Source organism: Bubalus bubalis, chromosome 22, assembly GCF_019923935.1.
Source record: "Bubalus bubalis isolate 160015118507 breed Murrah chromosome 22, NDDB_SH_1, whole genome shotgun sequence".
Lineage (NCBI taxonomy): Eukaryota > Metazoa > Chordata > Mammalia > Artiodactyla > Bovidae > Bubalus > Bubalus bubalis.
Window position 1 is genome coordinate 20,208,469 of NC_059178.1, and position 15,281 is coordinate 20,223,749.

The window sequence follows — 15,281 nt, forward strand, 5'->3', positions numbered from 1 at the left end:
GATTAATTCTCTTAGGCAGGAATTATAGACATCTGATGATGTAAAAATATAAAGACAGTGAAAATATAAGACATAAATTTGAAGAAGATATTTCAGCATATACTATCAAAGATAGATAACAGATAGATAGATAGACAAATGTTGTTCAGCCACTCACTCGTGTCCGACTCTTTGCAACCCCATGGATAGTAGCCCCCCAGGCTCCTCTATCCATGGGATTCTCCAGACAAGAAACTGAAGTGGGTTGCCAGTCCCTTCTCCAGGGGATCTTCCCAACCCAGGAATGGAACCCATGTCTTCTGATTGGTGGGTGGATTCTTTACCACTGAGCCACCACATGCTATGAATAAGTAAGATTAAGGTAAACATCCCAATAGAAAAGAATGGCAAAGACTTGACCAGGCTCTTCACACAAGGAGAAATCTCAATGGCCAATAAATAAAAATGTGCCGACTTGGCTGGTAACTGGGGAAAAGCAAACTGAAATTCTTATCAGCTCTCTCTCCTCGCCCTGGCGTCTTACAGCACTAAGGGCAGAAAGCACTGGGTGTCTCCTGCACAGCCTGTGTCCCCTTTGGAGAACCCTGGTGTCACCTCGGTAAAACTGAGCTCATGACTCAGCAATTAGGCTCTCACACACTCGAGCCTAGAGGAATGCTTACACTTGGCACTAAGAGATGTGCAAGAATATTCAAGAAGCACTGTTCATAGTAACAACAAGCCAGAAATCACGCAAATACCCACCACTGCAGGATGGGGAGACAAGCTGTGTTACACTCAGTTCAAACAGAACCATGTGCTGGAAACAGGCAAAGTACAGTTAACTTTCATCAGGAATCTCCCAGGGTGAGAGACAAGGCATCACCTAAGACACATAGGTTATTTCATTTGTGCAAAGTTCAAAAGCAGGCAAGCCTGCGCCTATCGTTTAGAAAGGCAAACATGGGTGGCAAAGTACAAAGGAAAAAAGCATGGCTTATCGCAGAAGTCAGCAGCAGAGACTTGTGCGGGGAGGGAAGGGGATGTGATTGGAGAGGGAGGCGCACTCGTAGGTTCAGAGCTGTTCATTTTGTTCTTTAAAATTCATATGATTCTTTAAGATATACATAAATGTTTTATAGACTCTTCATTACATTGTTGCTGTTGTTCAGTCCCTAAGTCGTGTTGGACTCTGCAACCCCAGGGACTGCAGCACACCGGGCTTCCACGTCCTTCACTATCTCCCGGAGTTTGTTTAAACTCATGTCCATTGAGTTGGTGATGCCATCCAACTGTCTTTATAGAGTACTTTATAACTGAAATGGAAAGCAATCCCAGATCATTGTCTGGGGAGGACAATCATCAGTTCCTTCCTCCTGCTTGGATGAGAGATGCAGGCTCGGCCCCCACATAGCACAGAAAATCATGCATCTCAGGGCTCAGAGCACACACTGTAACAGGGCAGACTCTACACCTCCTTATCTCACATGAGGAAAATGCTGGGTGTGTTGATTTCATTCACTCATTTCAGTTCAGTTCAGTCGCTCAGTCGTGTCCGACTCCTTGCGACCCCGTGAATTGCAGCACACCAGGCCTCCCTGTCCATCACCAACTCCCGGAGTTCACCCAAACCCATGTGCATCGAGTCGGTGATGCCATCCAGCCATCTCATCCTCTGGCGTCCCCTTCTCGTCCTGCCTTCAATCTTTCCCAGCAGCAGGGTCTTTTCCAATGAGTCAGCTCTTTGCATCAGGTGGCCAAAGTACTGGAGTTTCAGCTTCAACATCAGTCCTTCCAATGAACTCCCAGGACTGATCTCCTTTAGGATGGACTGGTTGGATCTCCTTGCAGTCCAAGGGACTCTCAAGAGTCTTCTCCAGCACCACAGTTCAAAAGCATCAATTCTTCGGCGCTCAGCTTTCTTTATAGTCCAACTCTTACATCCATACATGACCACAGGAAAAACCATAGCCTTGACTAGACAGACCTTTACTTACTTGTTTGTTTATATTGCGCCTCGAGGCTTGTGGGATCTTAGTTCCTCGACCAGGGATTGAACCCGGGGCAGTGAAAATTCAGTCTTAACTAATGGACTGCCAGGGAATTCCCTGGGTGGGTTTTAAAACTTCCAGCATATTTCCACATCTTGTACAGTAGTGGTTTTTGACATTCACTGGCTTTTGTGCTTTTTGGTATTTGGAATAAATTGGATTTTTATCACCCAACATCTAAAGTTCTATTATTTGGTCTGTATAATTTTAAAGAAACACTTAGACCATTTTTGGCCCACTGTGAAGACTGGAATGAGCTTTAAAGTCAAATGTAAGAAGTGAAAGCAATTTGTGTATTCTTAGTCAAAAATATGTATTTCCAAATATATTTCTCATCTGTTAAAGCCCTTGACTTTCTCCCCAAACTTGAAACCACTGGTGCCTGGTGACTTCTGATGGGGCTGGTGTGTGTTTCAGGCAGTTGCACAGCGGGGCTGAGCCTGCACCATCCGGGCGTCAGCCCAGGCCCTCGGTCTGGCTGTTACACGGGAAACTGCAGGAACCTTAGTGGCCCCCATGCCTGCCCTGAGGCTGGCAGGTAGGCTCCCCGGCTTTAGTTATTGGTGACTCCACGAAGCTCTACGTTGAGAAGAAGCTGTGGCCACAGAGGCTCGGGAGAAGACAGAGTCATGATTGATGGACGATGGAGCCCCGGGTACAAGAGACACAAGCAGGTGGCAGGACCCCAGGGGATTGGCACCCCGGCCACGCACAGCAACCCAAAACTCCACACACTTGTAAGCTGTTTACAGACTGTCCACGTACCACCCACCATCTTCTCCCCATTCCCAAGCGCAGACCTGTCAAAGGCCCTCCCTCATGCACGCCTCTGTCCACTGTCTTCCCTTCCCAGAGTCGCCTCCTACCCGGCTCCTCCTGAACAGCGCAGTGTGTGACACGTGGTATCCACAAGCCTTCCCCATCACCTCCATGACTGTGGGCTTTCCTGTTCCCGAATCCCTTTGTCATCCCTGCACCTGAACGCGGAACTTTATTAACACAGTTTTTATCGCTCACTGGGCACCTTCTCGCTCTCCCACCCTGTGGCCCCCTTGGCTCCCCAAACAAAGGCAAGCAGTCTAAGGAGGCACTTTCTTCTCTTTCCTTGCACTTCCCATAGTGCCTCCAGTGGGCTGAGTCGAGTCAGGGAGTTAATCCCATTTCAATTCCAGGGCACTTTCAAACTATGCCAGGCATAGCTCGGCACAAGGATTAAGAGGCTTACACAACCAACCAAAGTCTTTTAGGTGAACCTGGTTCCCCCTACACACACACACATACACCCCAATCTATACACGCTCCTTCTCCAACTCCCAGTGAAAACCAAACTGTAGTCTCTGGCAATTACAGAAGAAGCCAAGTACTTGATTAAAGTAAAAGAAGGTCAAGCTCTAAATAAGGTATTGAGTGTAGATACTTGGCTAATGCCCCAGAAAAGTCGTACCAGCAGGCGGAATCCGGAGCAGCTGGACTGGCTGACCAAGAACTCAACTCTACTGCCATGGACAGGAATCAACAGCAGGTGCCCATGAGGTTCACAGGCCTATCACTTACCAGACTATTTATGTCTAGAGGGAGAAAGTTTATCCTTGGGGCAAGGACCAGTCCACCAGGCTTCCCCCTCCAGGTTTTCCTAAATGGGAGTTTTTATATAGTTCCCCTGTTGTTCTTTTGTACAGCATGTGTGGGGGCAGGGGGACGGGGGGGCACAGGGAGTGGTTAAATTCATTCTTTGGCTCAGCCTGTTTACAAAGCTTTAGTTCATCGTATACAACATATATAATATGCATGCATGTATGTGCACATATATATATCCACACACACACCACTGCCTAAGATTTACTTATTTTTTTTTAATCTAAATCCAGTTTTTGTGAACTGAAATTTTTACTGGAGTAGCTGTGGATTCACACAGAGTTACAAGAAATAATACTGAGAGTCCTTGTACACGTTGCCCTGTTTTCCCAAATGGCACCATTTTGCAAAACTATAAGGTCACCCAGAATCCTGACACCCACACTCCATCTCATTCAGATTCCCTCTGTGTGAATTAAGTTCTACATAGTTTTGTCACCCATGTGGGTTTGCGTGCCACCCCCTCCCCCACAGAGAGGCAACAGTTCTAGCATCACAAGGATGTCCCTGCTGCCCTTCCTCCCCCGGCCCCCACACGTCATCCTGACCGTAACCACTAATCCCTCTCTGTTTCAAAAATGGCTTCACTCCCCAAACATTATACAAGTGAATCATACACCATGAAACCCTTGGTACTGGCTTTACTCACTCAGCTGTATTTCCCTGCAGGTTTGTCCAGGTGGTTTGCCTCTGTTCTGTTTCTTTACATTGCTGAGTAGTATTCCACAGTGTGACACGCCTGCTGTGTCCACTGAAGGACAGCCGACTGATTCTGCCACTAACAAGGCTTCTATGAACACTCATGTGCTGGTTTTCTGTGAACCCACATTTTCATTTCTCTGGGATAAATGCCCCAAGAGTGTGATTGCTAAACACACAATAATTTCATGCTTGGTTTTAAAAGAAATTGCCCAACTGTCTTCCAGAGTTTTATATTCATGTAAATCACGTACCAATCACATCCTCTTCCTCGGCCACAAATGCTGTGTCATGATGTGGGGCAATCCTTCTATGGCAATTTAGAAGCAGATAGAGCGTCAAGAGACCAAAAATGGAACAAACCAAATACCAGAGCTAAAGGCACCTCTGTTTTTTCACCATGTGGATACCAGTGAAAACTCAAAGTGTTAGTCACTTAGTCATGTCCAGCTGTCTGCGACCCCATGGACTATAACCGACCAAGCTCCTCTCTCCATGGAATTCTACAGACAAGAATACTGGATCGGATTGCCCTGTCCTCCTCCAGGGGATCTTCCCGACCAAGGGATCGAATCCGAGTCTCCTGCATTGCAGGTGGATTCTTTACTTTCTGAGCCATGAGTATCTTGCAACAAATTCCACTCTTTCCTGAAATTAATTTCAATTGGGTTTCAATTCCCTGTAATCAAGAGTCCTAATTCCATTCACGTTTAAATCATTTTCTGCTTAAACTGTCACCCACCAGTGTTCCCACGATCTTCAAGGCTTAGTGCACTGAAAGTCACACCTTTACCGCAATCCGTGGTGTCGGCTGACAGCAGAGGCTTTCTCTCAGCAGAGCCCACCTCCATCTGCCCACCCCGCCTCCTTCCAACAACAGAAGTGAAGGCCATTCGGCTGGGAATTCTAGATGATCAGGCCGTCTCAGGATTACAGTAAAGAAGGCAGAGCCCTAAACTAAGTCCAGAGAGTTAAAGATTTGTACCCTGAAAAACAATTAAGTGGTGGTTACGGGTGTGATTACAAACCAACCTGATGCAATGTGATATAAAGCTTTTGAAATCCCAAAGAAACAGAGCAACCTGGCAGAGACTACCTTCAGGGTTTCCACAAGGTCTGTTTTCAATATTCATCACACTTTGGTTTCATCATGTTTGGATTAGCAAAACCTGAAGTGTGGGTCGTGGTCTTTAAGGAAATCAAGTACTCGCATTGCTGAGAATTAAATTAACCAGGGAAGGGAGACAATGCAAATTCACCGTTTCCTTTTTTATTTCCGTTTTATTTAGTAAAAAATAGTTTGCTTATCAGACTAGATGAGGCCACCATCACAGGTCTCGTCCACGTAGTTTGGGTTCCTACAAACCTTCCTCCAACAGAAGTTCAATATCCAAATAATGTTAATTTTAAACTACAGCCTTGACTTAACATGAGTAAGATGAAGCTACAGGACTGAAACAATGTTGTTCATGATTTTTCAGAAAAGAAAAAACATGTGTATATATACACACATACATACACACACGCTTTAGGGTCCTATTTTCCTAACTGCTCTTTGCTCACAATGACTGCCCAGAAACAGCCAAGGCAGATACTCCACTCTCTCTGGGGGAAGCCCAAGTGTTCACACATGAGGCACCAAATTCAGATCTTGGAACAAAACAGTGAGCTCATACTGACCCAGCCACATCCTTTAAATTAAAGTCTAGAAAGAAAACGAACAGGATGTTATGGAAAATATGAAGAATTCTAACACTCCTTCCCATATGAAAATGTTACTAAAATGGTAATGGTGGTAACAATGACAAAAACAACAGGAAAGGTAACAATAAACGATAATAAGGGAATTCCCTGGTGGCCCACAGCTTAGGACCCCGAGCTTCCACTGCCAGGCCCAGGTTCCATCCCTGGTTGGGGAACTAAGATCCTGCAAGCCTCTTGGTGAGGCCAAGTAAAATAAATATATTATTTAAAAAAATAAGGAAACCATTTAGCCCAAAGACATGTAGAGTCAGGAGTGTAACTATGCTCTGTACAGGAGACTTGATGGTAATATTTATAAGTGAGTGCTCTCTCATATTTGCATTTCCCAATTATTTCCCCTCAACTCTACTCTGCTTGAATAAATAACACCTTGACGACCACAAGTTGATGACGTGGGTTAAATGATGACAGAACAGACTTAACCACATGGGTATGACAGCGTTTCAAGGACAGACATTCAAGAGGGAGGACATGAGCCCCACACACATCTTTTCAATTCCTCTCACCTGATGTCCGAGAGATCGCACTTGTTCCCAGCGATGGCCATCACGATGTTTTCTGGACCGTGTTCCTTCAGCTCTTTCACCCATTTCTTCAAGGTATGAAATGAATCCTAAACCAAAAGTGTAGTCAACCTTGGGAAAGACCCCTCAATGTAATATCTCAACCACATAGAAATACAAACCCAAAAATATTTTCAGGGGGCACACACACACAGATGAACACACTACCCCAATCTTGGCACAAAATTTAGTATTAGCTAAGTTTCACTCACATAGGCTGTAAAAGGTTCCTTTTCTAAAACATCAACTTGATGAAGTCAAGATAATCATGTTAGTAATTTCCTTCTACAAATAACATTAATTTTAAATTACAGCCCTGCCTTAACATGAATAAGATGAAGCTACAGGGCTGAAACAATGTTGTTCATGATTTATCAGAAAAGAAAAAACAGATATATATATATATATATATATATCTTTTTTTTTCCACAAAAGAGTTGGACATGACTTAGTGACTAAACAACAACAATAACCAAAGATGCAAAACTGAAAAATACTTTTCCTTTTCTTAAAAAAACTGAACATTCTGGAGAACAGTATTAGCAGGCATGACCTTAGCCCTACGAACAGACAATCAATTTTAAAAATGAATGATGACTGTTGTTTAATTTAGCAAATAGATTTGAAAGGCTTTGCTACATATTGTTGTTGTTTAGCCGCTCAGTTGTGTCTGACTCTTTGTGACCCTATGACTGTGGCCCACCAGGCTCTTCTGTCCATGGGATTCTCCAGGTAAGAATACCTGTGTGGGTTCCCAACTCTTTCTCCACTTGCTACGTATAAACAAGATAAACTCAGCATTTAGTGTTCATTCCCAGCAACCACTGTTGCACCGTACTATGCAACCTCATCCCAGGCTCCAGGCAGGACTCAGGCAGTGAAGTCCCTGCTTCGGTCTTTCTAGAACAGAGAGAGGCCATAAACGGCACCAAAGTTCTAAAGGGGGCATTCCTACCTGCTTGGTAATGTCGTACACTATGACAGCCGCCGCAGATCCGCGATAGTACATGGGGGCCAGTGAGTGAAACTGATGAGGAACAAGGGACAGTTTTAGGCCAAGGTAAGCATATTTATACAATCCCACATTACCATAAAATTATCATTCTACATCAGCCCCATAGGATCCCTGGATTCCCCACCCAGGACTTCTCCAGGACTCAGATAATACATTTTCCTCCACCACAGCTCATACCCTTGTGATTTACAGACCATGAAACTCACTCTTGGGCCTGGCCAAAAGTAAACGTTATTATCAGTGTGGCTATCCTAGGAATTTTCTTTTCTTTACTGCTCTTTGTTTATCTTATATGATGGACCAGGACAATCTCATTAGGATGATACAACAATAAGATGTCTACTAAGGACACAGATCACACAATCTGGGGCCAGCCTCTAGGGAGGAACACCTCAGCTGGGGCACCTCGGCCTCTGCCTTCGGGGCTGGGCAATTCCTGCAAATTCTCAACAAACGGTGAGAGAGATGAGCTTCCCTCCAAATGTGAACAGAGCAATCATCACTGGTCAGAACCACTGACCCCCAAGAACCACTTATCCCTAGGTAGGATGGATACTTATCGTGGGGACACACACAGATTTTATGTCTATTTTGAAGAATATACTTTTAAACATATTTGAATATATCTGAAGAATACATCACAGAGGGGTTTTGAAAGACAATGAGGAAAAGATAACAGCTCAATAGAAAAATGAACAAAGGATATAGATAGATAGATGAATCACAGAGGAGGAGTTATAAATTGCCAATAAATATTTTTAAACATGTCCAATGATAATAAAAGAAATGAAAACAAAAGCAATGATGGACTATTTATTAATTTATTAAGTATTAAAAAGTCATAACTGGAGTTGGTGTGGCTGTGGGGAGGGAGGCACTCACTCATCCACAGGAATGTATTTAAAGATGTGACTACCGAGGGAACTCCCTGGTGGTCCAGTGGCTAAGACTTCACGGTCCCAATTCAGGGGGCCCGGATTCGAGCCCTGGTCAGGGAACTACATCCCGCATGCCGCAACCAGGGGCCCAGCACACCACAACGAAAATCCTGTAACCTACTACTAAGACCCAGCGCAGCCAAGTAAATGAATAAATAAATATTTAAAGGAGAAAAAATAAAAAGAACTGCTTACGGAAAGTCAGACAGAGAAAGACAAGTATCTTATGATATCACTTATATGTGGAATCTGAAGAAACAACACAAATGAACTTCTTTACAAAACATAAACTGACTCACTGACATAGAAAACAAACTTATGGTTACCAAAGAGGAAAGCTAGGAGGAATAAATCAGGAGTTTTGGATTAACATATATACACCATGCACGCAGGCTAAGTTGCTTCAGTCATGTCTGACTCTTTGTGACCCTATGGACTGTAGCTTATATGATTAAGCTTATGTGTAGCTTATGATGAATCTATGTGATTCTCTAGGCAAGAATACTGGAGTGGGTCACCATTTCCTCCTCCAGGGGTTCTTTCCAACCCAGAGATCAAACCTGCATCTCTTGTGTCTCCTGCATTGGTAGATGGATTCTTTACCACTGGTGCCACCTGGGAAGCCCCATATACACACTACTATATATAAAACAGTAGATTCAGAGGGATATATGCTTGCTAAGTCGCTTCAGTCACGTCCGACTCTTTGCGACCCTGTGGATCATAGACTGCCAGGCTCCTCTGTCCATGGGATTTTCCAGCAAGAACCATCACCTACTCCAGGGGATCTTCCCAACCCAGGGATCAAACCCATGTCTCTTATATGGATTTATATATATGTATAAAAATCACTTTGCTGTACACCTGAAAGTAACATAACGCTATAAATCTCCAATATGAAATAAAAATCAAATTTAAAATAATAAAAATAAAAGCAGCCATATTTACTAGAGAGTAGGGGTTGGGGGGAGCATGGAGGGGAGGAAGGACAGACATTTTCCCGGCAAACAATAAAACCATCATTCGTTTACTTCCTGCGCAATGCTTTTCACTGAACCAACACTGGCCAAGTTGAAATGATCCTATCTGGAAACTGGATGCCATGTCCACCCCTGAGGTTCCCCTCTACTGCAGGATGTTAGCACGGCCTCACCAGGCCCCCGTCCCAGCCTCTGGCCCTCGGGCTAGTCTCCACTCCATGAGAAGCTGCCCTGCACCCGTGTGGTTTGCAGAAGGGCGCACATGTTACACGGAGCTCAGGATGGACACAGGCGTTCCCGGCAGGAGGGCCCTGGCCACTGACCATGACTCACTGAGGACAACCTTCCATCAGCACTGATGACCCAGCTCTGGGCTGTCCTTGTCAGCCCTCAAACATCTATTTTTAGTCCATTTTTTGGCAATCCACTCCAGATGCAGAAACCAAAATCAGAATCCCTGCCATAAATGAGGAAAAGGCCATGTGTTTGCTAGACATTCCTGCTTTGCTAATGGAAAGGAATAAAGCATCCCTGCAGCCCAATTACATAAAATGCCCATTTTTCCAAAACAGCCTCCATCTAAGAAAAATCCACTTAAACACCTGAAGTAGGAGAGGCAGTACCAAATGTACATCTCGAAAATCGAGACACTTGCGAACTTAGACACAAACTGTGGATCTTCTAAAATTGTTCTCAGCAGTAACGCCATGAAGTGAATCTGGAACAGTCACTGGTCTACAGGTCTCATGAATTATTGATTAGAGCTTTCTATATAATGCATTACTTGCTGTTTCCTTCCTCCAAATGGAAGCATTTTGAAATAAATCCGGGGGTGAAGCCACTTCAACTTTATTGCCGGGGACTTGGGGGTTTTAATGAGCTAAAGTTCGAGTCTCAGTTCTAAAACCCAATAACGCATTGACCAAAGGATGTTTGTGGAGGACAGAAAGATAAATCATGTCTCGCCTACAATGTGTATGCTTCCCCCACAAATATAAAACAAAGGCACCACAAACAGCCTCAGTATTCAACATGACATCATTCCATTTCCATGAGGTCGGAATTAAGACTGATGAAACACTTGAGTAAAAGATTCTTCTAGAAACAAAGTGCGCAATCACAGGAGGTTGACAAAACTTATCAAAACAACTCACCTTGAAAGGTTATTTGAAAATCAGCACAATAGAGGTCAATTCGAAATCCCTTCCTCCCTAACTATATCTAGAATGCCACATTAAAGAGTTCAGATAACTCTCAGGTGACATTTAATCGTTTAGAAGAAGCACAGGGCGCTGAGAACAGACAAATGTGTTCACTCAAAAGAAATGACTGTTTATGTCCGTGTATGTGTGTGACTGCATTGTAACTGCCGGATGTCTACAGGGTGACGGCAAGGGATTGCCCTCCTCTGAGCGTCTTAGACCCTCAGCTTTCACAGGTGCAAAGTGCCACCCACTTCCAGCAACCACCAGAGGGATACATGGGCATGGCCTTTCTGGAAAGCAGCTGGACCATGTATTTACAAAGGCTTACCTACAAGTCCACTGGCAGAGGAATGGATCAAGAAGATGTGGTATATATATGGGCTTCCCAAGTGGTACTAGTGGTAAAGAATCCACCAGCCAATGCAGGAGACTAAGGGATGAAGGTTCGATCCCTGGGGTACACAATGGAATATTACTCAGCTATTACAAAAAGAACAAAATAATACCATTTGCAGCAACATGGATGGACCCAGAGATTATCATACTGAGTGAAGTAAGTCAGACACAGAAAGACCAATTCCATATGATATCACTTATATGTGGAATCTAATTTTTTAAAAAAGATACAAATGAACTTACTTAAAAAACAGACTTATAGATATTGATAACAAACTTACAGTTACCAAAGAGCAAATGTGAGGGAGAGGGATAAATCAGAAGCTTGGGATAAACACATGCACACTACTATATATAAAGTAGATAACCAACAAGGACCTACTGTGTAGCACAGGAAACAGTACTCAGCATTCTGTAATAAGTAAGCTACATGAGAAATGAATCTAAAAACGAAAGAATATATGTATAACTGAATCATGTTGCAATACACCTAAAACTAAGACTACATTGTAAATCAACTCCAGTACAATTAAAATTAAAAAAAAGTCTTGAAACATTTGTACACTGTGACTCAACAGTTTCACTTCTGAAGGGGATGATCAGAGGTGGCCTCAAAGAAACCATAATTGGTTGGTTTAATAGCTGGAATACTGGGCAGCAATTAAACTCAAGTTTCTGAAAAATATTAAATGGCATAGAAAGCAAGATGGCTCAGTATTTCCCAAGGAGGGTGTCCTGCAGAACACTGTGCCCTCGAAGTGCTTTTTGGAGAGAAAGGCTTCTTGGCCAAATAAGTTTCAGGAACTGCTACATACTAAAACTTTCTAACCATGTATTGGAGAAGATTCTTGAGAGTCCCTTGGACAGCAAGGAGATCAAACCAGTCAATCCTAAAGGAAACCAACCATGAATATTCATTGGAAATACTGATGGTAAAGCTGAAGCTTCAATTCTTTGGCCACCTGATGTGAAGAGCTGATTCATTGGAAAAGACCCTGATGCTGGGACAGACTGAGGCAGGAGAAGGGACAACAGAGGATGAGATAGTTGGATGGCATCACCGACTCAATGGACATGAGTTTGAGCAAATCCGGGAGACAGTGAAGGACATGGAAGCCTGGCGTGCTGCAGTCCACGGGGTTGCAAAGAGTCGGACACAATTTAGCAACTGAACAACACATTATAATGCTTCCCTGGAGTTCACAAAGTATTATTGGTACATGAAAGGCTCTGAAATTTTCTATAATAAAGAAACTTATTTATTTTGCTTTCACTCAGAATTTTTTATTTTCTACCTTTTTTCAAGCAATATTTCTTAACATCTAGGGACCTAGTGAGTGTCCTGAGAACCCACTTTAGGGGCACAGGGTGAAGAGATCTCGACTCAAGACAGGGTGCTGACCTGCATCTGGCTCAGTACCAGTCTGGGTTGGGGTAGGCAGGGGTGGGTGGTGACAGCTAAGGTTTTCCCAGCTCTGTGAGGACACTCATGGTCAAGGTCAAACAGACTCTGGATGGAACTCTCGCCCTGCTCTTGCCTCACCTGCAACACAAAGCTCCCTTCATCCCATTCCACAGCATTCTGTGTGTGCACACACACACAATCAGCACACAGTGGAAAGAACCATTCCAGGAAACCCAGTCCTTTAGACCACCCAGTCGACTTCAGGCAAAATTCCTTAACACAGGTTTGTGGCATCATAAATTCCATAGCAGCAATGTTCTGCATGTCAAGAAGGAGCAGTGATGGAAAATACATGAAGTTTCCTAAAAAGGACCAACCCCAGCTGGGCTCTGCCTCCCGGGTGAGAGTCGCCCCAGCCGAGGGCACTGGCATGGGGCCCACGAGCTGCAGGGCTCAGTTGTCTGAGGATCTCAGAGAACGCTGGTCCCTGTGTGATGCTTTCATAGTCTGGGGGCCAGTGCCACTCTGTCCTGGGGGTGGGGGCAGCACACAAGCAGAAATCCTCAGCCTCCCCCAGAATGCCAGGGCAGTGGGCAGTCTAGGGCAGAAGCCAGAACGTGTCCTGAGGTCCCTCAGGATTCAAACAAAGGGGGAAGAGGGGGAAGGGCATTCCTGACATTCCCGACATTCCCAGCTGGCAGAGGCTGAATGGAAAAACCATCACTGAATGTACCTTCTGTGCCATTCAGAAGAAGGTTTCTGAGTTTTACACAGACCCTCTCTCTCCACAGAAAGCAGAAAGGCCTATTTAATATGCTTACTCAGATGTCCTAAAAACCCAATAATAAATACATAAAGTTGAATAGAAAAACCCATCAAAATGGCTGTTTCTGAATAATGCCATTACAGGCAAACCCATCACTTGTTTTCACGTTCCTGAGAGAACTCTTTTAAAATGTTAACTGTATACATTATGTTTGCAATGAAAAGGGATTTTTTCCCCCTTTACTTTCTTTTTTCTTTTAAAGTGCCAATGCCAAAGGATTTCCTCAGCATTCAGGAATCACATCCACAGAGCTTGCCCCTCCTCCATTCACACCTTTTCTCAGCTACTGACTCTGCCCAGAACCTTCTGTAAACCCCTGTTTGGGCAGGAGCAGGAACTCAACAAACTTTCAGCAATGAAAGAGCCAATAACCCTGTGTGGATGGGCAGTCCAGATGGTGGGGGCGGGGGGGGAGGTGTCCCATTGTACAGATGAGAAAACCAAAGCTCAGGATGATTAAGCAAACTGCCCACAGACACACAGTTCTTAAAAGTCCTTAAATGTAGGTCTTCTGACCCCAAATTCCACTCTTTTTCCACGATTCAGTTTCTTCTCTGAAATGAAGCATCACTTTCAGAGGTGTAATGAAGATTCGGGCTGGCACTAACTTTACTCTTTCATTCAACACCCATCTACTGGACATCTGGTACATGACAGGGCCATTCTAAGCGATGGAGACAGAGGGTCAGCAGGTAGGACAATAGTCTTCCAAGATGTCCACAGCTTCATCCTTGGACCTGTGACCTCTTACAGCACAGGGCGGCCGGAGGTGGGCAGCTGGTCCTGGGAAGGGAGGTTATGCCGGGCTACCAGGTGGGGGCAGTGGCATCACACAGGGTCTTCCACATGCATCCTCTCAGATGGAAGAGGGAGGCAGGGGAGTCAGAGAAGCTTGAAGATGCTCTGCTTTGAAGATGGACGAATGGGCCACAAGGCAAAGACTGTGGGCCGACTCTTCTCAGAGCCTCCAAAAATGAACCTGCCGGCCCACAGTCCAGACCTGGGAGGCTGTGAACCCAGGTTGTTAGAAGGCAATACATGTGCATTACAACAGCCACGGGAAACAGAGACGGTGAAGACACCGACAAACCCCTGTCCTTCAGAAGCGCTCACTCTCCTCAGAGTGGACGGAGGAGGTGGCTCCTTCAGAGGGGCCGCTCTGAAGATAAAGCTCCTGCTCAGAGGACACGCCTTTGTCCCCACAACAGGGCCTGCAGGGGCCACAGACCTGCTTTTCCATGCTACACAGAGTCTGTGTGTCTAAATTCCTTGTCAGGAACGGCATTTATTGCTTGTATTTTAACCAGGGGTATGAAATCAGCTGCGTAAAAGGAAAAGAGGGAAAGCAGGGGAAGACAGAGGCCGACCAGGTAAAGGGCATCTCAGGTTCTTAACAAGCACAACCCCAGCCAGGCCCCAAAGTCCTGCCTCCGGCCCCACCACCTGGGCTCTCTGCCCTAGGTCCCCTGAGAGTCACAGGAGGAGACTGGCCTTTAGCCAAGAGGTGCAGACCCTCCCTCACAATGAGAAGTCACTTATGGCGTCATGTGGATGCATGCTAAGTCGCTTCAGTCGTGTCCAACCCCATGGACTGTAGCCCACTAGGCTCCTCTGTGCATGGGATTCTCCAGGCAGAATAGTAGAGTGGGTTGCGATGCCCTCCTCCAGGGGATCTTCATGACCCACAGATTGAACCCGCATCTCTTAAGTCTCCTGCATTGGCAGGTGGGTTCTTTACCACTAGCGCCACCTGGGAAGACTTTATGGCATCACATCCCAGACTAAAGACAAACAGAAAAAGCCCTAGGAGCCAAGAGTCTTCATC

At 44.9% G+C, this 15,281-nt stretch overlaps 1 protein-coding gene across 1 annotated transcript in view; it reads right to left on the bottom strand.

Moving 5' to 3' along the window:
* Positions 1 to 15,281, bottom strand: part of RAB31 (RAB31, member RAS oncogene family) — a gene marked incomplete in the record, with an annotated part of 63,884 nt that overhangs the window by 6,853 nt on the left and 41,750 nt on the right. The window contains 2 exon segments of the mRNA XM_045164092.1: positions 6,635 to 6,741; positions 7,647 to 7,718. Coding sequence (XP_045020027.1) covers positions 6,635 to 6,741; positions 7,647 to 7,718 — 179 coding nt within the window.